The sequence below is a fragment of the Paramormyrops kingsleyae genome, chromosome 25, assembly GCF_048594095.1.
Source record: "Paramormyrops kingsleyae isolate MSU_618 chromosome 25, PKINGS_0.4, whole genome shotgun sequence".
Lineage (NCBI taxonomy): Eukaryota > Metazoa > Chordata > Actinopteri > Osteoglossiformes > Mormyridae > Paramormyrops > Paramormyrops kingsleyae.
In genome coordinates, this window is record NC_132821.1 from 19107055 (window position 1) to 19132816 (window position 25762).

General features: G+C 49.7%; 2 protein-coding genes across 4 annotated transcripts; one reads left to right on the forward strand and one right to left on the reverse strand.

Moving 5' to 3' along the window:
- Positions 1-362: 362 nt before the first annotated feature.
- On the reverse strand, positions 363-7139 carry cfap97 (cilia and flagella associated protein 97). 2 transcript variants are annotated; one of them, XM_023830728.2, is made up of 6 exons: positions 6657-7139; positions 6258-6436; positions 4558-5336; positions 3787-4049; positions 1444-1594; positions 363-1049 (listed from the first exon to the last, which is right to left on the reverse strand). In XM_023830728.2, the coding sequence occupies exons 3-6, from the start codon at positions 5321-5323 to the stop codon at positions 952-954; spliced, it is 1278 nt and encodes a 425-aa protein (XP_023686496.1). In that variant the 5' UTR covers positions 5324-5336; positions 6258-6436; positions 6657-7139; the 3' UTR covers positions 363-951. The 2 variants fall into 2 exon arrangements, with proteins under 2 accessions (XP_023686496.1, XP_023686494.1); XM_023830726.2 differs by having other exon boundaries at positions 4405-5336.
- On the forward strand, positions 7077-25083 carry LOC111853615 (sorting nexin-25-like). 2 transcript variants are annotated; one of them, XM_023830722.2, is made up of 19 exons: positions 7077-7970; positions 10105-10189; positions 11990-12206; positions 13823-13989; positions 14432-14618; positions 16426-16496; positions 17332-17522; positions 18632-18763; positions 19193-19468; positions 19708-19854; positions 20076-20207; positions 20698-20838; positions 21204-21317; positions 21589-21750; positions 21861-21969; positions 22245-22311; positions 22814-22995; positions 23637-23737; positions 24050-25083. In XM_023830722.2, exons 1-19 carry the CDS (start codon positions 7656-7658, stop codon positions 24113-24115), a joined length of 2862 nt encoding a protein of 953 aa, XP_023686490.1. In that variant the 5' UTR covers positions 7077-7655; the 3' UTR covers positions 24116-25083. The 2 variants fall into 2 exon arrangements, with proteins under 2 accessions (XP_023686490.1, XP_072563031.1); XM_072706930.1 differs by lacking the exons at positions 7077-7970; positions 11990-12206 and having other exon boundaries at positions 9724-10189; positions 24050-25082.
- The last annotated feature ends 679 nt before the right edge of the window (positions 25084-25762 follow it).

Below are 25762 nucleotides of genomic sequence, written 5' to 3' on the forward strand. Positions count from 1 at the left end.
TTTACCTGCAGACTCCCTCAGCACACCCCACAAGTATATTGCACTTAGATCACACACTTAAAGTTTGGTATCAGAAAAAGTAGTGTGTGAGTTAATGAATGGAACCATAAAATCGTTTTTGTATGCCTGTTTTGTTGTAAGATAGTCACACCTATGGCTGTTAATTTAGCAAAAACAAATACATTAGTCTTCCCCTCACATCCTGAGTCCTTCCTGGTACACAGCCAATGGCTGACAGCCGAGCGTGGGCTGATTAATGGCCGCCATTCCGACTGCCAGTCATGGGCTCCTTCCAGTGAGCTTTGTTGGGGCCCGTCAGGCATTTTGCGTCCATTCGCTAATGAGGCAGCAGACAAAGCAGGTGTGGATATATGTGATTTATTAAAAAACATGACAGCACATTGGGCACGATATAAAGTCGGAAGTTTCATAACGGATACTGCGTGCTCCTGTTTTCAGGCATTAAAATTACAATGCTAATCAGCACAAAAGCAGAACTCTGACATTTTTCACGGGCTGACCGATACCGGAAAGAGGTGCAAGCTAATCCACAGGTGGGAACCAGTACAACATATTGCTGAATTTAAAAAGGAATGTTTGTCTAAACATCGCCGAAGCGTCATACGACCACAACACAGGCCTGGAGGACTGGGATGGAGTCCGAGTTCCCAGCATCCTCTGTGTCCACTGCCACTCGTAGAAGCCAAACCAGCAGAGTAAACATGAAGAAAGGCAGGTTAGAGTTCATAATAGCTGACCTTCTGCATCTTTAGGTACATAAATGGGAAGGGGTTGTAACAAAGCATTCATGGGATATGGAGTCCACAGCAGGGGCTCAGACTTCATTTCCCATCAGCACTCTCTCATTCCAGGATACTGTTTTGGCACCAGCACCCAGCCCCTCGTTCAGGCAGTGAGACACACAGAGGCAGACATGCACAGAGCCGGCCTTCAGGACCAGGCCGGTCGGGGTTCCTTGGGCGTGATGGAGGACACGCTGGACTCCGGTCGGGTCCTTGCAAACCGGGAAGCTCTGCTGGAGCTGGAGCCTAGCAAAGACAGGGAGTGACCCATAAGACACAGCCATCATCACATGCTGAGTACTCCAGGCTAACAGCCACAGGTTTGGATTCAACAGTGGCTTCAAACAGAATCACTGCTTTCAGACTAACGGTACACACCATGAAAAAGTAGTGCTGTATCAGCTTCGAGGTGCCAGTTCTTCCCAATCGGGTCCTCAGGGACCTTCAGACAGTCCATGTTTTTGCTCCCTTCCAGCTCCCAGTAGGAAGCAAAAAAGTGGACCATCTGGCAGAAAACTGGGAGGGAGCAAAAATGTGAACTGTCTCCAGGCCCCCTAGGACCAGGTTGGGAAACACTGCCTTTAGATTGGTGATCATTCTGGTGTTGGTGGGGTAGGGTGGGGTGGGTTAGTAATTATACCTGCCGAGCTCCGGCTAGATGGGGGCCTGCTCTGGGCAGCACTATGGGTCGGGTCGCCCAGGTAGCCGGCATGGCGCTGATAGTCAGCTAGCTGCTCGACTCTCCTCAGGCCTGAAGTGGGCTTCACAGCCTCCAGCCTCTTCAAAAAAGCCTTGGTTGAAGATCCATCCGTGGGGTGGGGGGGGTGGTAGAATCAGGGGGTACAAGATCAGCTATGTGGATGAAAGGAGTAGTGTGGTTCTGTAACATATGCCCCCCCCACACCCCACACACAGCAGACAGATGACCCATTGCTAAGAACAGAAGTGATGCCAGTCAGTGATGCCAAACAGGAGTGGCCAGAAAAACCGGCTTTAAGTCACTGCTATAATATCATTCAAGGTGCGCTGCAGACATGCAGGCTCTCCAACCTCTCCTGAGTGCCCCCTGCTGGTCTAAAACCATGACCTTCACAGTCTTAAGTAAGACTAACCATGACCAGCCTGTTAGCCTGTCAGATGTGGGAAGTTCTGTGCAAACGAAACAGGGACAGGGAACGACAGGGAACTGTCACCTGCAACTACCATCACCCCAGGTTACTGGCACCCATGCCATTATTTCCGATTCACTTATGAGAATAAACATATCAGAAGATATGATAGGATTTCACTGCAAATGCCACAGAAATTCCAAAAGCTGCAAAATTTCTATTCAAAATGAAGGATTCTCTAAATTTTACCACAGAGGAAGGAATGATCCTTCCTGAATGATCAGGAAGCAGCACAGAGAAACTAGACCAAAGCAGGACAAGGCACAGTGCTGTGCCGTCCCAGCCAGCCGGCAGTGCACTGAGAGGAGGCTTTGGCCAGGGCGTGAGAGCATCGCGGGCCGTATTCAGTTACGCCGAGGCTCTAAGAATAGCGGGGAGATCTAGGAAAGCAGGTTTTCCACGCTACAGGACAGGGTACAGACTGTTCTGCTCTGGAGGAGGAGGGAGGAGACTGTGCTGGGGGAGGGGTGCTTCACGATAATATATATGCGGAGAAACGAGGGGCCGTAATACTGAACTGGTGCTGTAAAGTACAACATTTAGGAGCTGTTTTTCAAGAGGTGAGTCCCCCCCCCCCACCGAGCTACTGAGCTCTAGTGTAAAATGGTTCACTCGGGGAGGGGGAGGGGGTCAGCTGACCTTAATGTCAACTGTCCCAGCAGCTGCAGGTATCTATTTTGGCTGCTCCATCTCCGCTTTCGCTTTCTGTCACTTTTGCCGGCAGGCTTGATAAAAACGGTGCCGACGCGTACCACTGCGTACCACTGCCCACTGCGAGGAGAGTCACACGCGGCCACGTGCAGAAGCACGCCAAGGCCATGGACGACGTGCAGACCCCACGCAGACCGGCTGGGCTAACTCAGAAGACCATCTTGGTGATTACATGTTAAAATCCTTCATACTGGAAGAAAAGTGTTCTTCGTGAAACTAACTCCTTTATCAAGCTAGTAAGAACTAGTAAGTTTCTATACCAACAGTGTGTTTTTACGAAGACTGAATAAGGAGTGGATAAGGTGTGATAAGGACCTTCGACATCCTTGGGGTTGCACATCACCTCAGTAAGGCTGACATGAGAAGAGAGCCCTCTTTTTACCTTTAATATACCAGTATGAGCTATATATGGCACGCATGCTGCTCAACATAAAACTGTACATTAGTTCACATAACTAACAATTGTACCTGTACGTACAGTGACCACCGTTTCTGCTGAAGGAGAACATACTACATTGGACGAAAAAGGTAACAGGGCCAACATGATGGGTTACAGATGCCCCCTGCTGGCCATGGCAGCATCAACACCTATTGCAAGTTCGGCAACACGATCCCCGATTCTGAATCTGGCTGACAGATCCAGTTCCTTACGAAATCTGACCGAGGAAAAGTGAGACAGTGCCACAGAGGATACTCACATGACCGAAGCACGCTCCATTGCAGTTATAGCACCATCCGCGACCTGGCATAGAAAGAGCAGGGCTATGCTCCGCCCTGACGAAATGTTTATTTAAACAGAAACAGTGGTGTGTCGAACACCCTGCCGTGTTATGCGAGTGTTTACAACTATGGCTGGGATCCATTACGGCCACTGCCACTTTAAACTGACAGGTATTATATACATTATGATTAGGTAACACCTCTGACACACCCCCTAAAGGACAGAAAACGCTCCACACCGTTTCAGAGAAACATGTCGTTCCACCCAGAAATGTAAAAAAAAGGCTGCACAGTTTTCAGAGAGAACGTGCCCCAGCAGGGGCTAGGGCCAGGGGTCCGCTGTGGGCACGGCCTACCGAGGGGCGCGGATCCGGCCATCTTACCATGTTCTCCCTCTCAATCCTCCGCTGCTCACGCTGCCTGTTGAGGGCGCTGTGGGAAAGGCGTGAGGCAGCACCGCGGCCAGACACGGCGGCGCTGGAGCTAGGCCTTGGCGTCTGGCGGGACAGCTCGCGGAGCAGTCTCTGGTTCTCCCGGTCGATGCGCCGCACCTCCTCATTGCTGAAGGAGAAATTCTTCCGGGCCCGACCCAGGGGCATTTCCACGTGGGGGCTGCTGTCGGCCGGCTGCTCCAGGCTCAAGAAAGCTTTGGGGCAAAGGTTGAAACGGGCTGAGAGAGGGTGCGCCGAACGGAGTGGACAGAAAACATGACCTGCTAATTGCTAAGCTAACAAGCAGACACACAGCCCCCGGCGCTCACCTCACACATGGCAGCCAGACAGGTACATAGAGTGGCACTGTGTGAGGCCTATCCAGTTGCTGTCTGACTCAAGCCATGCCCACCCAGGACAGGCCCTGCCCTCAGTCAGCCCCTCTCTCAGCAACACTGCACTAACAGCTCCCTGACCAATCATATCTCACCCCTGACCAATCATGTTTCACTTGCCTCACAGTTTAAAAACTTTAGAGGGTTTAAAAGTTTAAAAGGGTGAGAGATGTACCTCTGAGTAGGTGGTTAAGATCCACAGCATCATCCATGGCCCTCTGGCCACTCCTACCACCAACACCAGACATGACGGACTCAGAGGGTGTCAGACAGGGGCTGCTTGAGTAAGCTTGAGCCCCGCCCACACCTGGGCTGGAGGTCCTCTCACCTTCTGGGTCAGAACCCTCGGGGACCCGCAGGTGCTGGGAAGCGAGGTGACCCGCCCCCTCTTGCCTGCCCCCGCCGATGCTCAGGTCAAACGACTGGACAGGGCTGATGTCCGGCGTGGACAATGGGGTCACGTCTGTCACCGTGTCGTCGGACTCCCCTGTGGTGCACGCTCCCGGCCTGGACTGGCATCGGGGGGACGGGGGCGCCAGGCATTTAGGCACCGACGTGGGTTTCCTGCTAAAAGGCGACTCTGGCTCAGAGCTGCAGCTCCCAGAGCTGCTGTATGAGCTCGCAGACCCAGATGAAGAGCGGGACCCCCTCAACTTCCTACTAAGCCTCCTGGGAACAGAGCGGCCCCCCAGTGAACGCCCAGCAGGCTCTTCGTCGCTCTCCTCCTCACTCAGCTCATAGCCATCTTCACCCTCGTCCTCATCCTCCCGCTCCTCTGCAGAGGACCCGGTGTCAGAGGGAACACGGGTACCATTCTTGCGAGTGTCCTCTGACCGTCTGCCCTCCGACGGGGACCTCCCAGGCTGAGGAGACGAGGACCGAATCGGCTCCTTCAGGGGCAGGCGGTCCTCATTTGCCTCAGAGGGGCTCTGACTCCCCTGAGAAGAGGCTCCGCCCTGTTCTTCCCCTCCCCACGACGGCCCACTGTGATGGACACCCTGAGTGCTGCCTTTGTAAGCACCAGCACACACTTCAGAGTCACTGTCGAAAAAGGAATGGTCCACCTCACCTTCCAGATCCTTGGAGTTGTACATCACCTCAGTAAGGCTGACAAAGAAGAAGTCAGTTATAAACACGCCACTGCATTAAATCAAAGATGATGTTATACAACAGACTGAATCATCATCTCTTCAGAGTGTTCAACTACAAATTTACCCTGTTAGATCAGCACTGTCACTGGAAACCTATCAAATTAAAGTTACCTCCAGATAAAGAACATTATCTTCTGCAAGTGTTTAGTTCTATTTATCCAGGTTGTGCTGGCAAGAAACATTGACTGTTAACACTGACACCTACACATTATCCATCTTTAATCCTGAGAGAAAGAACATGACTCACAGGATATTAAAGTGAGAAAAAAAACACTGTATCTAATTAATGTCCCCGCTTCTGAGGAAAAATACAGCGATGAAGACACATAATCCTGCTCACTGATCTCATTACCGACGGAAACTACGAGAAATATCCATCTTGATCTAATACCGTTCACGAATTAAAGACAAAGCAATTAAGACACGTGTCTCAAACACACTGACACTAATGTATTTTGCGGTGTAGCCACATGCCTCGACAAACAGCCAAACGCCACTTCTGCGGTGCAAATAATCAAATTAATCCCAAGACATTCGTACAGGAAAATCACAACCCTTTCTCAGATCCCATCTCTTAGCAACAGGTTTTAATACCTGTATTAAGTAGATATTTTAATACCTATGCTGAACTTCGGAGACGAAGAGTGAGTGAGAAAAACAGGTTTAATTTCTGCTTTATGGTGCAGAACTGAGCGGTGATGTGCACATCCTTATTGCTGAAACTTAAAATAAATAAAGGTACCGCTGCGGTGAAGCCCGATCGGTCACCGGAGCCTAGTCTCTCTAGTCTCTCCTACCCCGCTGCGACTCTTTCTGAACAACGCGAACCCCACGCCCCGTGGCCCAGAAAAGCGGCGACAATCCCTTCAGTACTTACATGCCTTTCGCGGCGGCGGAGCGCCCGCTTATCTCGGCTTAGCAGGGGACGCTCTCCGGCTGGCTAACAAGCTAACAGGCTGGTCGCGGTTAGCAACCGTTACCAAGTTGCGTAACTTCCGGCTCCGAGTCGAGGGGGGATCCGGCGCCCACAGCCGGAGTACAGCTGGTCCATGTGGTCTGTCAGACATGTTATAATAATGTAATAAAGTTATGTAATAATATAATATGAATATCTCGCTGCAAAAAGGAACAGTACTGCTACAAATATAATGCTTACTGCGAGCTGTGTTTGAGTCGCATATTTTACGTTAATATATATGGAGAATGATAGTGTGCCGTGGTGTATTTATAGGGCTTACATTAATTAGTAAATAGATAGACAAATAAATAAACCCACAACAGGATAAGTGGTTGTAAGATGGATGGATGAATGACTGTAAATACTCATCCACTGGAAATCCATTCGGGATAGCCTCCGGATCCCCGTGGTCTTAGGAAATGGATGGTCTCGGTTGTTCGGAGCATTGTAGGCAATTTAATATTGGAGCGTCTGAGCAAAGTCGAAAATGTTCACATTTCAAAGGTAGCATGGTATTATAAACGTAAACACGATGCCAATCTTTGTAAGCAGTTTTAAAATTGAAGAATCTATAATTAGATAAAAATCAAGCGCCAAATCTGCTGAGGTAACCCGAGATGCCTGGCGAGTTACTTTAAATGTAATTTAAAGCCATATCAGTTGTTCGCATAGTGAAGACAAATAATATCGATTATCTGATAGTAGATAGTAAATGATAATGAGCTATAAATAGTCTGTCGCGCCCGATTGGCCGACAGTGAGCTGCGCTTTGAGCGCTTCCAGTCAGGATGAGGGGATCCGCCGTGCAGAGGTAGCCTATGATCGTGAAACTGCTGGTCTTTATCACATTGGCTATCGGTGGCTTGCCGGTCTGTTTTCCGACAACCATTTGGAAAAGAGAAGCCGAGTCCTTGTGCATCAGTAACTGTATAGCTGGTTTTTTTTATCGCAATCTGTAAGGGTCTTGACGCCGAAGGGGAATCTACCAGCTAAGTCATCTTCAGACCTGTATGGTTCACGGTTTCGTCAGATGCCGGCTTTGAGGTCATAATATTATATACTATAGGCGGATAATAAGATCCTCATAGAGATGCTTCATGCCGGTTATGTGAACAGTGCCGGACGGTGACTGAATGCTTCTCCCGGCGTGCGAACTGGATGTCCAAAGTGAAGGAGATGATTTTCCATGCTGGCTTCCTAATGTCTTTATAGGTGATAGCAGCGCCACACGTCCTTGTGCTCTGTTATGAGCGACGTCCGGACCAAGAAGGCTGATCTCCGTCTGCTCGGCTTTAGGGAGATGTCATTTAAAGCAGCATGCGTCCGGGCGGCTGCATCAGTAGAAGGAGCAGCTCGGCGTCCGGGGCTGCGCCCCTCGGCTCCCCGCCCCGTTTCTTTCTCTTTCTGACTGCTTTTACACTTGCCGCCGCCGTACTTTTCGAGCTCGGGGACGGCGGACTGACCGTGACCTTGCTTTTCCTCAAGCTCTTCGTGTACGCGTCGTTCCTCGCCGCATGCTTGTCTTTAGGGACCCTCGGACTCCTTGCGAAACGGGATCCCTTTAAAATCACGAGCTTTGACACTTCCAGGAAGACGCCGACATACTTGTTGGATTTACTCAATAAAAAAATGGTAAGATGTCGACCATAAAATAATGTAATTGTTTTATTTAGTCTTATTTTAATGGTCTCTAATCGCTCATTGCTTTTTGCGAGCATATAACACATTTTAAATGTCAGTGAGGGTCGGGTACGACAAATGAAATTTTATAATCTGATCGGCATAAATCGTTTCATTTATTTTTAAGTGAACTTGGATATTTAATTTACCTAATTATCTATTTAATTTACTTAAACTGGAATTAGATATGTTTAAACGCACATTCACAAACAAATCACATCAGTGAAACCGTGTACTGTATATTAAGAAAATAAGTTACATGTATGATGTGTACATACAGTTGGAGACAGCTGTTTCACTACAGTCTGCACAAAGAGTGGCACTAGCATTAAGTATAAACAAGGTTGTCCTTTTGGGCATTATTTCGCCATCACCAAATAATTACTGATGTCCTGTGCACAGGGTTTGGTGTTTCTGCTGTTGTGTAAATCACAGCAGACTGTACACATGCATCTGGAGTTTCAGGCACCAGCATGCTGCCCGATAGGGGTGCTGTCTTACACCCAGATATCCCACACACCCCCAGGGCCAGAAGGCCGGCGATGTCGTGGTGGCACACCCAGCCTGGGATGGTCACATGGCCCCTTCTGTACATGCAGCCCCCTGAGGCTGATGCAGTGCGCTCGGTGCATCCTGTGGAATGATACTGAACACCCTCACAGCCACTTCATAGCTCATAAGGAGTAAGCTTTGGCTGGGCCTGAACGCCTGTCCACCCTCCCCACCCAGCACCCACCCGCCCTTTGCACAACCCCCTCCGGGAGCCTGCCCGGCCCTCGCACAACCCCCTCCGAGAGCCTGCCCAGCCCTCGCACAACCCCCTCCGGGAGCCTGCCCGGCCCTCGCACAACCCCCTCCGGGAGCCTGCCCGGCCCTCGCTTGGCCCTCACACAACCCGCTACGGGAGCCTGCCCGGCCCTCGCACAACCCCCTCCGGGAGCCTGCCCGGCCCTCGCACAACCCCCTACGGGAGCCTGCCCGGCCCTCGCACAACCCCCTCCGGGAGCCTGCCCGGCCCTCGCACAACCCCCTCCGGGAGCCTGCCCGGCCCTCGCTCGGCCCTCGCACAACCCCCTACGGGAGCCTGCCCGGCCCTCGCACAACCCCCTCCGGGAGCCTGCCCGGCCCTCGCACAACCCCCTCCGGGAGCCTGCCCGGCCCTCGCTCGGCCCTCGCAGAACCCCCTCCGGGAGCCTGCCCGGCCCTCGCACAACCCCCTCCGGGAGCCTGCCCGGCCTTCGCACAACCCCCTCCGGGAGCCTGCCCGGCCCTCGCTCGGCCCTCACACAACCCCCTCCGGGAGCCTGCCCGGCCCTCGCACAACCCCCTCCGGGAGCCTGCCCGGCCCTCACACAACCCCCTCCGGGAGCCTGCCCGGCCCTCGCTCGGCCCTCACACAACCCCCTCCGGGAGCCTGCCCGGCCCTCACACAACCCCCTCCGGGAGCCTGCCCGGCCCTCACACAACCCCCACAGGGCCCTCGCCCGGTCCCGCCTGGCCCCCACATGGCTGCTGTGATGTCTGGTTTGGTGAGCTCCTCCCACCTTCCCGGGCCACGCCATTTGCTCGGTCCTCGGCTCGGCTGCCCTTCATCTTTCCATTAAGTGCCATAGTCACGACTGCACAGATGTTTACTTTGCAAAGATAAGGGCAAATTGGACATTTGGGGAAAAGGGTGTCTTCTTATAGTAATCGCAATTTCTCAGACAGCCAGTAATGAATTATAGCCATACAGTATGTTATTTATCCTTTTCAGACAGATAACAGGAAAATGTTGTTTTTTTATTTTTAACCTGGGATCAATATTCAAGCCCCAGTCTGTTTTGAAGATGCCATATAAGGTGACGGGATTCCTGAAGCTGGTGGCGTGATTCCTGTGTCACCACAAAAGCATGAGTCACTAACTACCCAGAGTACAATTACCTGCTTCCTGGCTCATTTTGTTTGAGAACAAATGGCCCCATGTCTGCCATATGCAGTCTGCGTATCCTCCACCAAAGCCTAACCCTTATTACCAGATCTGTCCCCAGTGTTCACTGTATTTATGGTCCATGCTACCTTCAGCACTTTTCTTCTTGAATGGCAGGGACACTATTCAGCACCTCAGTCAGAGCCCTCCCAGGCAAGGCGAGTGGTGGTGTCCCTCAACGTGGACAAGGCCCTCCAGGAAGGTAGGTGTGTCTGCAGACAGGAATCCTGCACTTTTCAGCACATCTCAGGGATTCCACCCAGTGCCCACCAACCCGACAGGCATCATAGGTGGCTGCCACCTTCTGGCGGGGTGTGGGTATAGCTGGCCGATTTCACTTTGTCTCCGATTGGGGTCGCTGGCGATGCCGCTGGCTTAGGGCACCATCTTCTGGAGGGGCACGGATTTAGCTAGCCAACTTCACTTTGTCTCAGACAGGGAGTGGCTGCGATGAAGCTGGTCTAGAGTGCCATCATCTGGTGGGGCAGACACTAGGCCGGCCAATTTCATTTTGTCTCAGACAGGGGACACCGATGGTGCAGCTGGCCAGTCCTGCTCCCACTTGGTTACTCTTGCCCTCCCCAAAAGGCATGCTGCTTCAGCTCCTCCCCAAAAGGCATGCTGCTTCAGCTCCTCCCCAAAAGGCATGCTTCTTCAGCTCCTCCCCAAAAGGCATGCTGCTTTAGCTCCTCCCCAAAAGGCATGCTGCTTTAGCTCCACCCCAAAAGGCATGCTGCTTTAGCTCCTCCCCAAAAGGCATGCTGCTTTAGCTCCTCCCCAAAAGGCATGCTGCTTTAGCTCCTCCCCAAAAGGCATGCTGCTTTAGCTCCTGGGCTTGGACAGAGTGGTGATTTTCTATTAAATGACGCTACGTGATGCTGCTTGGAGCGTATTCCTCTGTTTCTGTGCCTAAAGTGAGCACTTCATTAAAGTCAGCATGCTGCATCTGGGACAGAAATGGTCTTTGTATCTAATCTGCTGATATCTCATTACTGGACCATCTGGGCATTTTCTGTTTGAGTCTGTGTTTGAGTCTCCGCTGGGCGACTCTGCCACAGGTGCCGCATTTATTTAACGCAGGAGAGTCTCCCCCCGGTGCTGTGACTGTAATGCAAACGGCGTTGTGTGATTGGCCTGACGGGCACGACTCAGCCTGATGTCGAGGAAGCAGGGATAGCAGGGGCACACGGCCCTCATACACCACACCCCACCAGGAAAGAACCTCTGGGACTGTGGCTCTCACAGTCATTCAGGGAGGATACAATTTCCTCATGGTCTATTTGATGGCCACAGCAGACCAGCGGCACAAATCCCTTTTAGGTGTCACAGATCAGATATGTTGTTTCAGCCACCGCCGCAAAAAAACCCCACTTGATTTGTCACTTGACCTGTGTATTTTTTGCCTGTCCTCTCCAGGGAAACTGCAATCCATTGTTAGAGAGGCTGTTTAACTACAGCGTGGTGGTGAAAGAGGTGGTTGCCCCACATTACCGGGAACTGGTGAACCTGAGTGGATGGTGACAGATTCTCACTGGAGAAAATAGACGGTCAAACATATCTGAAGCATGAAAAGATAAACCCATTGAGAAGGATATGGCACAGGAATGCAGTGACAACGCTTGCAATGCAGTACAGGGAATGCTATCTCATCCCGGACGTAATTCGCAGTTGTTAACTGCAGTCATACAAATCAGCAACAAACGTCGGCTGACCAGAAGTCAGCACCATCCATCTCCTTGTAAACAGGGTGACGGTATAATCACTAGTGGTCCAGGTCTCTCTGTGATTTTTGGCTTTACCTCTTAACCATCTGTCACCTGGCGATCATTCTCGGCAACACTCCAATGGTTCAGGTCGGAGGGGAGGACCGGGCTGGAGTTTGTGTTCGGAACTGGAACTGGAATCCAATGGCCTTGATGAACAATCTGGAACAGTTTCTCGGGTCGGTTTTGAGTTTCTCCTTTTCCCACATGCTCACGCAGCACCGGTACCCCTCTGTCAGTTTTCGATTACAGCTACAGGGACTACGTGCTGTCCTGGTACGGGTCACGGAGCCGCGACCAGGGCCAGCTCTACCTCCTGCTGCAGCAGGACTTCTGGACGGTGGTGCGACAGCTCAGGGGCCGGCTGGCCGGGGTGGACGTAGTGCGGCTGCTGTGCGGCGATGTCGTCAGGGCCCTGCACTCCCACTTCTGCGACTTGAGGGCCGCCGGCACCGGGTACGAGTGCCACAGGGATGCAGGGGTGGGCGGGGCTACTGCACTGATAAACCTCTTTCTACCGCCTAGTGTGAAGTTAAAACCTTTCCTGTTCACTCGCATCCCGTCATCACAAGGATTTTTTCCTTCTAAGCCTTCATGACACTCTCTGGTGCATGTTGCACAGCTGTCCTCATCAGTCTACTCCTTCCATGATCCTGATTTAACTAAAAGCAAAGAAGGGAAACCCAGATGTCCAGTGAAGGTGTTCATGACAATGGATGATGTCTTGATAACTCACTGAAGACCTTCTTGGCTGTATCTATACAAGGCATCTTATTACGGGCCTTTCAACACAGTCCCATTGCACATGACACTGGAGTGCTGCTTTTGTTATCAGGGAGAATCCCACTGGACTAAGGTGACCACCCAATCCATGACAGGAGGGACACTATGAGCCACGACAGGGTTTGTAAACTACCATTTCAATCATTTCAATTAAAAGGTCCTGAATGTCGCTTTAGCACTGAGTTCTTGCTGTGAGCTGATTGGTCAGCTGATCTATAGCAAAAAATCCACAAATATAAGGTTCAGTGTAGCTAATAACCTCATATTTGTGGATTTTTTCTACAGGTTCATGTGCAGAAATCGCTCTGTATTTTTGTGGATATGATTTTGCACAGCACAAATACATATTTGTGAATAGTTTTTCTAAGAATCAACTACAGTACTAATTAGAAAAAATTGCACAAATAAATTGGAGCGAAGTCACAAATGTAACGTGATCCATACATAGACAGGATGTGATCCACAAATGTGCAAATTTTAAAATACATATTTGTGGATAGTGAAATATTTGTGGATCATGGTACATATTTGTGGATTGTCTTCTGTGAGTTACAAATAATAAAGTCCAATATATGCTTCCATATAAAACCTGATATTGTCACGACAGAACTCTCGGGAAGGGTCCAACGGTCCTTTATTAGGGCAAACCAGTGGGAAGTCCAAACGACAAGCAGGGTCACAACCAAGATCCGTCCGATCCTGAATACCAAAGCTGAAGGGGAATCTGTAATCGTTGTCAGGTCGGGTGCCGTAAGGTCGTAGATCCGGAAGGTCTGTCCGAGGACGCAGACAGGGCACACGGGGAGCAAACACAAGGGAAGATCAGGGCCGGGGAGGACGGGATCGGTAAGGGTCCGGAGGCGCAGGAAGCGGGAGCAGGGAGAGTCGGGAGGATCGGAGCTGTAACAAAAACACAGGAGAGAAGTTGCTCGGAGATTGCATACTAACAGTACCTCGCACCGAGAGATCGTCGTGCGAGGTTTAAGTAGCGAAGGTGGGCATGGTGTAGTGAAGGGGGGCGTGGTTTAGCAAAGGGGGGCGTGGTTTAGCGAAGGGGGGCGTGGCTTCGATTGCTTGCAGCCGCCGGTGTGACAGAAATGGCTCATAGTATCCCTCCTGACGTGGATTAGGAGGTCACCCTACACGGCACAGATGTCAGCTGCTAGGGAAGTGGCTGGGAGCGGGTAGCCTTGTGAGAGAGTCCTCCTGCTCGTCCTGCCAAGGCGGACAAAGCCTCCTCTGTGATCGCTCCGCCCTCAGGGCAGCCGCTCACGCACCCTCTCTTGCAGGCAGGAGGAGCCTCCACGGCCTTTCCCGCTGCACCCGTGTCTGCGCAGCCCCAATGATGAGCTGCGGTTCATGCGCTCCTGCGTCCACCTACTGCTGCTCTGCCTCGGGCCTGCGCACCACACCTGCAGCCTGCGCGCGGCGCTGGCCGACATCCTCACCACCAAAGGTGAGTCGGGACTATGGAGATTCGACGGGCGGAGAACTGTGAGAACAGAGACTGTGGGGAGTTGATAGTGAAGGACAGCAAAGCCCTTGTCTGGTTTGCATTCTGCCCTCAGGACTTTCACATGATCTGTTCATGAAACGTAACAGTAAGTGATGATGGATCACATTTAACTACCAACTAACCACTAACTTCATAAAATGGGTTAATTTGATTTGATTACATAACTATTACCATCAATGATTGGCCTGCACTCCTCCCTGACAGCTCTGGAGAGACCTTTGGGCCAAGTGAAAGAGTACAGAGTGAGTGCAGAGGGAACAATTAGACCAGCAGACGTACTGACACTATTACAGCTGTAGCTGGATGCGGACATCTATAGGTACTGTGCACAGAGTTCTGCTTTGCGGTCTTTAATCCCCCCCCCCGGTTTGTATGTCCACAGTGCTGTGCCCCCTGGTGGAGCAACTTAGTGACCCTGACTACATCAACCGCACCCTGCTGACCCAGCTGGAACAGCGCGAGCAGCTGAGCGAGCGACACAGGAAGGCCTACACCTACGCCCCGTCCTACGAGGACTTCATCAAGCTCATTGGCAGCAGCTCTGACATTCAATTCCTTAAGCAGCTGAGGTAAGAACCAGCTCCACCCACTGTTCACACCCACCAACCAAGTACCTCACCCACTGTTTACAGGCCCCACCTGCCGCCAACAGACCCCATCCGCATGCTCCGCCCACCTTCCACAGACCCCACCCACTGTCAACAGGCCCCACCCACCACAAACAGACCACATCTGCATGCTCCGCCCACCTTCCACAGACCCCACCCACTGTTTACAGGCCCCACCCACCACAAACAGACCCCATCCGCATGCTCCGCCCACCTGCCACAGACCCCACCCACTGTTTACAGGCCCCACCCACCACAAACAGACCCCATCCGCATGCTCCGCCCACCTCCCACAGACCCCACCCACTGTCAACAGACCCCACCCACTGTCAACAGACCCCACTCACTGTCAACAGACCCCACTCACTGTCAACAGACCCCACCCAAAGCTTACTCCACCAAAGGCCCCGGAAAGCCATCGGTAAGTTTGAAGAATTCCGAGTCCGTCATGGTGAAGTGAGGCCTCTAGTGGCAGCTGCTGTCTGTTTCCTGCTATGGCAGCAGACAGGACTTTGAAACTTGCCAAACAGGCAGAAAGGAGATTGGCCATGACATTTCTCGCAGATTTGGGAGCCCTGGTTTTGGAATGCAAGAGGCAAACATGTTGGGAATAAGCATGAGGGCCTTGGAAGAGCATTAACATGACAGCTATGCAGGGAGAAAGTTACCATCACAATGGTAATGGGTTTAACATCAGTTGGGATGCTGCTTTTGTGCACATGGCCAGCTTTAGAGGTGCATGCTGACGCAGCCAGCTTCAGCGCAAGGCCTTGCTTGGCCCACCCTCCTTAGGTGGCCGCAAACTGTCGGGGCAGCATGCCGTCACCATGGCAACAAAAAGCTTTGAGCGCGTCGCCAATCTCAGCAGACAGAAAGGGTCGGCTGGTCTGTGCCATGAGATGTAAGGAAAGCCCATGGAGGACGGAGGTCTGCGTAGCGGCTCCCGCTCAGCGTGGGGGTGCGGGGTGCTTCTGCTTTCAGCAGGCGCTGTCTGTCAAGCTCCCTTCTTTAAGATGAGCTGCTCACTCACGCAACCTGTGGAATATCACAGATAACAGGTGATTACACTCTTAATTATAGATTGAAACGATGTTGCCATAGTAACCACTGCCTGTCGAAAGATACCCAAGAATATGTCTTACAGGTAAGCGCAGAATATTATGAGCAACTTGGAAGGATTTTTAGTTTCAAAACTAAAAATCTAAACTAAAAAAGAAAACCAAGTCTTCGACTGAGTTAAAAGTACAAGACAGCTGTATAATAATTGCATATCTTTTCATTTGGCTGCTAATTGTATGTGTCCATCTTATTTACCGTTGTAGAAGATGGATAGACAGAGACAGTCGATCAGCCCAGTTCTCCCCCAGCAAAGACTCTCACCAGTAACGGCCTGACATGCCATGATTCTCTTCCGGTGGTCACCACGTGATGCAAACGCTGGACCTCAACGTGCCCCCCAGCACAGACCTGGTAGCATTTTCCACATAGCACTGAAAGCAGGAACAGGGATGGTCTTACGGCTTAGAATCACCTAGCGCTGGCTCTTCAGTCTAGTGGACTCGGTCGAGAGCCGGTTTGTCTGGGACTCTCTCGCACATTCGAACCCTAATGGCAGCCCATCTCCCCCTGCTTCATCCTCACCATGGCGCCCATTTGTCCCAGCATATCTACCATACTGGCATGCCATGGAAACTAATGCCTTCCACCAAGATGTCTCAGGGGTATGTCGACGCGTTGGCCGCCACCAATTACAGATCTGTTTCCATAGGTACCAAATCGTCGTGGAGATCGTCCAGGCGACGACGATCAGCAGCCTGCCTCAGCTGAAGAAACAGAGAGGTAGGATGCCGGCCTGCTCCAGTGGCCCGGCACTGTGGCTGCAGAATCCTGAGAAGTTCTCAGGTTCTTAAATCCAAATGCAGTGATCATTATGGTCGGAATTACTCAGGGTTCCAGCCCCATGGTCTGGTAAACCCGACCATACTTACAAATTCCACGTCGCAGTAACTCAGCGGCATTGTGAGTACGGCCCGTACATGAACGGCCACTCTTGGCTCGCCGGCCCTCCCCTCCTTCCCCTGCGAACCCAAAAAAGGACTGGCCGATGCTTTCAGAACAGCATATTTGAGGCGCCGCCTTATTCGGGCGTGTCATTTAATACCGAAAGGTCATCCGTAAAAAGGCACACGGGCTTCTGCACGTCTGACCTTTGACCTACCCATTCCCGCATCGCTAAACGCCTGGTCTTGTGATGGAAATTAAATTCCAACAATACAGACTGGTGGGTCCTTGTTTGTCTGAAAGAACTGTGCGACAGAAATGTGCCCGGCGTAGATTCCCTCGCTGACGATGCATAGGAAAATGCAGACAGGCACGTTCTCAGACAGCCGAAGGTGGTCTTACAGCTCTGCCTTCCCTGTCTGCCACTTTATTGCATTTCTGCTGAAGTGCGCCCACTGCAAAACGAAAGGGAGAATATTGGTAACGCGTTTAAATAATTTACTCCCATACGAATATGATAATAAGGTTTCTTAAGTAAAATATTTGGCTCGAAAAAATGCAAAGTAGAACTATGCGTTATGTGAATGAATAATACCGAAAGAGCTTGGTAAGTAACTAAAGAGGATTAGCAGTAATGTGTCTCCGGACATAAAGCCACCCAACCCCTGTGTAGACAGCAGAGGGAAGGAGACGGCGGCCATGAAGGCAGACCTGCTGAGGGCACGCAACGTGAAACGCTACATCAACCAGCTGACGGTGGCTAAGCGGTGCTGCGAGGCACGGATCCGGCTGCTGGGTGGCCCCGACTACGAGCTGCATGAGGATGGGCTCACCGACGAGCTCGACGGGATGCGGGGCCAGAAGGTGAGGACGTCCCCATCGGCACAGGAAAGGCTGGTTTCCGCCAGTAAGGCTGCTTTCAGGGACACTCACCGTGTTAGCATCTGCATCCCAAAGACCCAGAAGAGATCAAGGGAATGTGCCAGAAGTCTCCAACCCAGATATGCAGAGGTGGGAAGTTCAGGTCCAAAAAGTACAAATCCAGTCCACGTTTTTTTTTCCCAACCAACCAGTTGTGTACTCTGTGATAGTGATCCTTAATGCTCAACTGGATGGTTGAAACAAAACCTTGGTCTGGATTTGTACTTTCTGGACCTGAACTTTCCACCTCTGCAGATATGCACAGGCGAGCCGTGTAGAGAAACGGCGGGGGAAGGAGACTGCAAGTGTGGGTAGGCTGGACATGCCTACTGGGTAGCAAGAGGGAGGCAGGGTGAAGAGGAGGTATGCTGTGACATCACTGTGATGGGTTGGTAACCCATTACTTAAAGCTGTCATCTACAATGCACTGTAGACACCCACATAATGCATTATAATGCTTGGTACAAGAATTAATAAAACATTACAGCATCTTCTATTGGCAGTCATAAGGCATTATAGTGTTGACAGTTAAACTTCATATGCTTACTATACAGTGTGCATATGTTTAAGTGATAGTATACCTTACTATACAGTGTGCATATGTTTAAGTGATAGTATACCTTACTATACAGTGAGCATATGTTTAAGTGATAGTATACCTTACTATACAGTGAGCATATGTTTAAGTGATAGTATACCTTACTATACAGTGAGCATATGTTTAAGTGATAGTATACCTTACTATACAGTGTGCATATGTTTAAGTGATAGTATACCTTACTATACAGTGTGCATATGTTTAAGTGATAGTATACCTTACTATACAGTGAGCATATGTTTAAGTGATAGTATACCTTACTATACAGTGTGCATATGTTTAAGTAACACCCCAACAGGTGGCTGCCCGTCGTGGACAGCTTACTTTACAAAGAGCAAGTTGAGGGAGACGTAAAAACAATTTCCCCACGGGGATCAATAAAGTATCAATTATTATTATATGTGTGAGTAATAGTATACAGTACTACCTCAGCTGCTGTCTCTGATGTTCTTAGATCCTCCAGTTTGAGGAGATCATGTCTAGCCCCATGTACCGGCAGCAATTTCACATCTACATGGAAAGGATGGACAAGCGGGCTCTCATCAGCTTCTGGGAGCAAGTGGAGATGCTGAAGACTGTCAGCAAGGTAGGGACTGACCCAGGCTACAAGTTTTACATGGTGAAATAAAATTCCACAATAGTGCTTAGCAAGAAGACCCCCCCCCCCCCGTTAGAGGGGAATTCCTTTTTCCTTGAAAGCACGTTAGGCTCTGTAATTACATACCTACACAGACACGACTGGCTCATTCCTGACATTTACGCAGCCTCAGAGGTCTGTGTTCTGGCATACAGTGTGAGTTTTAAGCATTTTAATGTGGAGGCAGAGCCAGCTGGCCTCTGTGCTGATGTTTGTCGCATCCGTTGGATAATTACCGACATGTAGGAACACTGTTTAGCCTGCGAGGCCATCACACACGAAACATTATCTCCGTGTGGGCTGCTCTGGCGTCCGTGCGTCTGCGGTTTGTGTGCCGCCTATGAGCGACTGCCTTGCTTTGCATTTTTAATGACCCAGAGCGAAGTCCCACAGCAGGTGGGAGACATCTACCAGAAGTACTTTGTGGAAAGCAAGGAGATCCCAGTGGAGAAGGCTCTGTACAAAGAGCTGCAGCAGACGCTGGTGGGGAACCGGGGAACTGGCGTGATCCACAGGATCCAAGGGGACGTGTATGAGAGCCTGAGGGAGCGATATTACCCGTCCTTCCTGGTCAGCGACCTGTGTGAGAGGCTCCTGCAGCCCCAAGAGCAGCATGACAGCACGCAGTCCAGTTTTGAAGACAACGATGAAATGGTGAGTTGGTGAGGAGAGAAGTGAAAAAACCGGGCGGAACGGGAAGGGACACGGACAGACATGGGACACCTCAAGCTGTGAACCACGTAGTCATGTGACCAGGTCAAAGCCGTCTGATTATACTGCATGAATCAGCAGGCTATACAGCTGACTGTAAGCTGCAAACCAAGGCGAGGTTCATGAATATGAAGCTGTTCAGATCACGCTAGCGAAAGCTCTTCCTTTGTGCACAATGTCAGGTCTGTGACACTGGAGAGGAGCTGCTGGATGGTCTCAGTGAGCAAGTTAGCTATGCCACCAGTAAGCTGCAGCAGCTCCACAGCAAGCTGGAGTACAAGATGCAGGCCCTGGGCTCCATCCAGAACTCTCCCAAGCCAGACAAAAAGGTACGAGGCTACAAGGCTCTCTGGCTCTGGATGCACATGTGGTTACCACTGACGCTACACTGAGTCACCTTTGTCAGTGCATGGCAGTGACGTTCCCTAAGACTGCTACCACATTGTGGTCCTTCACACACCTCTGGAGCAGGGAATTCAACCACTTCCCTATCAAGGGCTGTAGGCTGCTCACAGTGGAGAACCAAAGTTACAGCATCTTCTCCCTGTAGATTGTGTGCCAGTTGATGGAGGAGATTGCGGCCATGGAGAAGGTGCAGAGTGAGCTACAGCAGCATGTCTCTCGCACTGACTGGTGGTGTGAGAACCTGGGCAGGTGGAGGGCAATCATCAGCAGTGGGGAAGTGAGCAGACTGGTATTTTCAAAACAATTGTTACTGTAGCCAGATGCTTAACCGCTGTATTGGGAGACAGACTTGTGTGGGTGAGCTCCTCTTTTTATTGATTTCAGCTGTGAGTCAATGCAGGGGCTCCGACCCATTTACCGTCAACAGGAGCTCAAAAGCTTTTAGGGCTAATTAGTGTAATGCCGCAAACGGACTGAGATGCCCATCATTATAGATGTTCATTTGAAGCATGAACTCCACATAAAATACAATATCTGTGTGAGAATCAAAAACCATATCGGTCTTCCAGAACCTTCCTTCCTGTGTTTTTATCCTTAATTTCGTAATAGTTTATCGTTATTTGCTGAGCAGTAATTCCGACTCATGGGACACATATTAAGCATGGTTTGGCATGATTTTGGTCTTTAGATCTGTAGTATCTGTTGGTTGGAGATGGTCTTGTTGGACCAACCAAATCACAAACATGATGCTGTCTTCTGTCTCACAGTTGGTGGAAGAGAATGGAGATCAAGTTCCGTGCTTCTCTCTGACTGTCAGCCTGATGGAGGCCGATGAGGCTGACGGGAACCACTGGGTTGTGTCACGGAAGCTGAATGACTTCCAGATCCTGCACCGGAAGCTGACAGAGGTACTCGTCCTTCAGCTGATCCCACCTCCCTCCCCACAAATACCCTCAACACACAAGCCCATGTCCTACATCACCACCCACCAGTCCCTCTGAATAACCTCCAGCAAACAAGCTCCAAAATCAGCCCAGTCTTCAGTCGGGGGACCTGCAGCCGACTGCCAGCACAGGACCTCCCCTGGATCACCAGCAACATATGCAGTCATCTCGAAGGCCGCTGAGGTCTACACACCGCTTTAGAAACGCCACAGGCTGTGATGTCATGTTGCCGTGGTGACGGAATGAGTCACACAGCCCTGTGGGATAATCAGAGCTGTTATGACTTAAAAAAAAATGACATGGTTGTCTCTGGTTCTCTCTCCCTTTAGTGTTTTCCATCACTGAAAAAAGTTCAACTGCCCTCCCTCAGCAAGCTGCCATTTAAGTCCATAGACCTAAAATTCCTGGAGAAATCCAAAGGCCAGCTCAATGCCTTCCTAGAGGTGAGAGAAACGCAGCTGATCTTTTCAGCATGGATACCCAGGAGTGTGCATGTGCCTTGTGAGGAAGCTCATTTTTCGGTTTCACGCCAGTATTCATAGCTCATCTGTATGCCCGACTGTGAGAGGCCAAACAGCCATATCACCAGGTCTTTGTAACCCCAAGTCACAGCAGCTTAGCCTGGTATTTATTTTGACACTGTGCGGTTAGGACCTTTTCGTCATCCGTTGGCTCTCCCGTGTGGTCAAGCACGCTTATTTTCACTCCGCTCAGAAAATGCTGGCAGACGAGCGGCTCTGCCAGAGCGAGCTTCTCTACGCCTTCCTCAGCCCGTCCCCTGAGCACCTCAAGGTCATCGACATCCAAAACAAGACGACCTTCTCCTTGGCCTCCTTCCTGGAGAGGCTGCCAGGAGACCTCTTCTCCCACCAGGAGGTGAGCTCTGAGATGAGGAAAGCCAACACAAACACACAAATCTACTCCTCACACATTCAGACACAGGCTTCTCTGCCAAGTGACACTCAACAAAGGTGTCCCCTAACCAGACTAACACGTGGCAGGACGAGACAGATGACGATAACGACTTTGGCTGTGGGGATGAGGTGGCTGAGCCATGCTTCATGCTGATTGGAGAGATCTTTGAACTCAGGGGCAGTGAGTATCGGGCCCATTGGTGTCAACATGTGTCTACAGGGAATCATCCTGCCAGGCAGCTGTGGACACCGCAGCTCTCATAATGTTGCACTACTTTTTAAATCAGAGACGATATGCTATTCTCAAGCTTCATTTTCAGTATGTCAAGAATCTTGAGGCAAAACAAAACAAATGCCACAAGCCCACAAACACTACTTTGCTAGAGTGGTTTCTGCAAAGGCATTTTGAAGAGGTTGCGAAAGACTTTTCTTACCACTGGTTTTTTCTCTCACCAGTGTTCAAGTGGGTGAGGAAGACGCTAATTGCACTAGTTCAAGTCACCTTTGGACGAACTATTAACAAGTAAGTACGGCAGTACCCAGCAATTCCTGATTGTGTATAAGAGTGATGCTGTTGGGATCTGCATAGAACCAGTTCCTGCCCTTCCGGGGAAAAGAGAGCAATTCCTTTTAAAGAAGAACAGGAAACCGGAAGTAAGAATGAGGACTTGCAGGAACTACCATAGAAAGGAGCTTAGGTTGTCCTTCACAGTGTTCCCAATTCCTGTTCATTATTGTCCACATTGAGGTGCCACAATAGAAGGAACAGAATGCTACAAGTTTATGATTTCAAAGACCAAGTGTGCTTGCTGAAAAGATGCCTTTACCTCCATTAAACATTCTTGTAAGTTCTATAACTGGCAAAAGTTTACTAGTTAGCCGAGTGTTCAGACTTTTGATGTTTTGTTAGTTTACTTGACTTGAGCAGAACTCCGGTAGATGCCTTCCTAGATCTGCAGACGTTGACCAAACGATTCTGAGGCTGCCACCTCCCTTCTGAACCCAGCCTGTTCGCACGCCCACAGGCAGATACGCGACACGGCCAGCTGGATGTTCAGCGAGCAGATGCTCACGTGCTACATCAACTTGTTCCGTGATGCCTTCTGGCCCGACGGGAAGCTGGCAGAGCCCGAAGCAAGCCGATCAGACCAGGAGCGCCAGGAGACCAAGGAGCGGGCGCGACAGAAGCTTCTGGACAACATCCCAGGTCAGCAGCTCTCAAGCCTGCCTCCTTGCTGCTTACCTTCATTCCATATTCATTTTTTATCACTCAAGATGTCACACCATGCAAGAACACGAGATACTTTTCAAGTACATTCTGCCGCAACTTCGCTTGCTCCCTCGTCGACTCTCCTCAGTCTTAATTAAAAGTTGTTGCTCTCAAACGTATGCAGCTTTAATGAGTAATTAATAAGCTTGCTAAGCCACACCGCTTCCCATCTGCAAGGCTTCTGCTAAATGCCAACTTGTCCATCACACGTGACAATGCTTGTCAGCTGAGGAGGTGCCTGGAGATGGCATGTCTGCAGAGAGATCCTCAGAAAGGCTTGTCCAAGAACCAAGGTTTGTCATCTGCCCCTGTCTTTGAGGGTGGATGAGAAGAGGAGACCAAAGGAAGTCCATGTGACACTCAAATCAGTACCTGAAATGCAGGTTCACTTCTCAAAAGAACTGCTGCTACCTTTAGTATGTAATGATGTTTCAGTACGTATCCCATTTCATTGACGGCTTTCAGAGCATGTAGGTCTCTTAGACGAATGTGTCTGCTAGTCACATAAGTAATCATATAGTCATCAGTGTAGTGAAATTGAGGATGGAGGTGTGTGACTGCCTTGCTTTCCTTTCTAGAAGCCCTGCAGAATCTCGTGGGGCAGCAGAACGCCCGGCACGGCATCATCAAGATCTTCAATGCCCTCCAGGAGGCAAATGCTAACAAGCACCTTCTCTACGTGAGTGGAGGCAACTTTCTTACCGAGCCATATCTCCATGTGTCATGCTACAAACTTCTGGACTCTCATCTAGAGAGCTAATCTGGACTGTTAAGTACACATGTAGGTTTTATGAAGGCTGCCTAATGGTAAGTTCTCAGTTTACAGTACTTCTGAAGACCTTATTGTAAAGTAGATGTTGCTTATGTAAATGAATCATTCATCTTAAAAGCAGGTCTAGAACAATCAGCTACTGCTTGTTAGAGTTACCCAATGGCACCCATGCAGTTCTGAGAGATGGTGTGACCCCTCTGACCCCTGTGTGCCCTTCAGGTACTCCTGCAGATCGTGCTCAGGGAGCTGTGTCCTGAGCTGGGCACAGAAGCAGACCAAGTCTGACCCTAGAGTAGCTACAACCCAAAACAGAGGCTGAAAGAGGAATGAATCTGACCCAGCCTTCCACCGACCAGCAGACGTCCAGCAGAACCACCTGGGGGTGGATGTAGTGCAGTCAAGAGACGTCTTACTGAGACAGTGATGAACGTGGCCCAAGAACAAGGAATTACATTTTGCTGTGTGTCCTACCGCTGCTCACTCAACACGGTAGGGACAAAACACGGGGAAGAGCCATGGAATTTCCTTGCAAACTTTTGTTTGATTTTAATGTGAAAACAACCAGTCTAACTGCCAAACTCTTCTGTGGAGAGACAGGTTTGTGGTGGGACCCTATTGAAAGGTATTATTTATAGTGAGTTATTGTAAAATGATTAATGTTGTAATCATGCTGTTGAGAAAAAAGAATGGAAAAACATTCCTTGACCTTTTCTTGTGCCCATCAAAACACTTGTGCAATATTTTATGTATAGTAATTGTGGCTATTTTATTGTTATTTAGATTGTATTTTTAAAGGATTAGTGAAAAGCATTTATAAGCAATAAACCACTGATGTACATTATAACTTTGCTCAGTCTTAAATTTCTGTGTACACACAACACGAAAAACCACATTAACTAAACAATGCAGCTTGAAAGTCACACGGGTAAAGCACAATGAATACACCCACAAGTATTGCTTTTTATATTGCCTATACATATGCCCAGGCCTTCCGTGTTTTGTTTGGAGAGTTTGCACACCTTAAAAAATCAATTCAACTCCCTCCCGCAAGCCCTGTTTCCTGTAAGACACTCACTCCGTTTCCAGGGTTCCCAACTCTCCCGCATCTGGTGTGACACTCACGATTTTTTACTTTTCTTGCGGGAAATCTGTAATATTGCACTATAAACATAAAATTGGCTACATCAAAACCATTTGGGTAGTTTGCAAACCCTACAGATTATTTACAATGTAGTATAACGGTTACATAAGTGTAAATGCGTGTGCAGACTTGTCTCGAATGTAAAATCTCACTCCAAACAGCTGACCAAAGTTGGCAACCCTGCGTTTGTACAGTTTTGATCCATTTATCAGAATGTGCTAAATTCGCTCCATGCCGTGGCGTCTCTCGTGTCGCTAGAATACGGTTTCCCTGGCAACCGCAGGCGCCGCAAATTAAAGCCGCAGAACCGATCGTTATGTGCCGCAGCTAAAAACTGATGTGAAATTGAATTAGCGCAATTGCAGCCTAACGACTACATTATTCATTGTAATTAACATGGGGAGTGCTAACCGTGCAGACGAATAACAAAAAGTGCCCAGCGACAGGTAACTATAGTATAAGCATTAATAGAATAAATAAATAAATTAATGAAATTAAGTAATTGTATGATTTGTTTTCCATGGTTTGTATGTGTCCGCAATAGGGAATAGCACTTTGACCTCTGTACGTGCAGTTCTTTGCACGTATACTTCCATTCATAAACACCTCAGCCTCAGATCATATCTTAGTATGGTCGTGACATCATGTCTGCTTTAGCCTGGGTTATTTATTATCGTAGACGGAGGTTTTTGAAAATAAGAAATCTTTTTCTTAAATTGATATGAGACGAAGCTACAAAAAAAAAAAAAACAATAAACGAGAACATTAAATTTTGAGTCAGAAACTAACCG

Coding starts and splice junctions, on each gene's coding strand:
- cfap97 (XM_023830726.2), bottom strand. CDS start 5,323: ATGTACAACTCCAAGGATCTGGAAGGTGAGGTGGACCATTCCTTTTTC. Junction 4,050..4,404: donor TCTTAACCACCTACTCAGAG/GTACATCTCTCA, acceptor TTTGCCCCAAAG/CTTTCTTGAGCCTGGAGCAG. Junction 1,595..3,786: donor GGATTGAGAGGGAGAACATG/GTAAGATGGCCG, acceptor TCTTCAACCAAG/GCTTTTTTGAAGAGGCTGGA.
- LOC111853615 (XM_023830722.2), top strand. CDS start 7,656: ATGCGTCCGGGCGGCTGCATCAGTAGAAGGAGCAGCTCGGCGTCCGGG. Junction 7,971..10,104: donor ATTTACTCAATAAAAAAATG/GTAAGATGTCGA, acceptor CTTGAATGGCAG/GGACACTATTCAGCACCTCA. Junction 17,523..18,631: donor ACGGGATGCGGGGCCAGAAG/GTGAGGACGTCC, acceptor TGATGTTCTTAG/ATCCTCCAGTTTGAGGAGAT.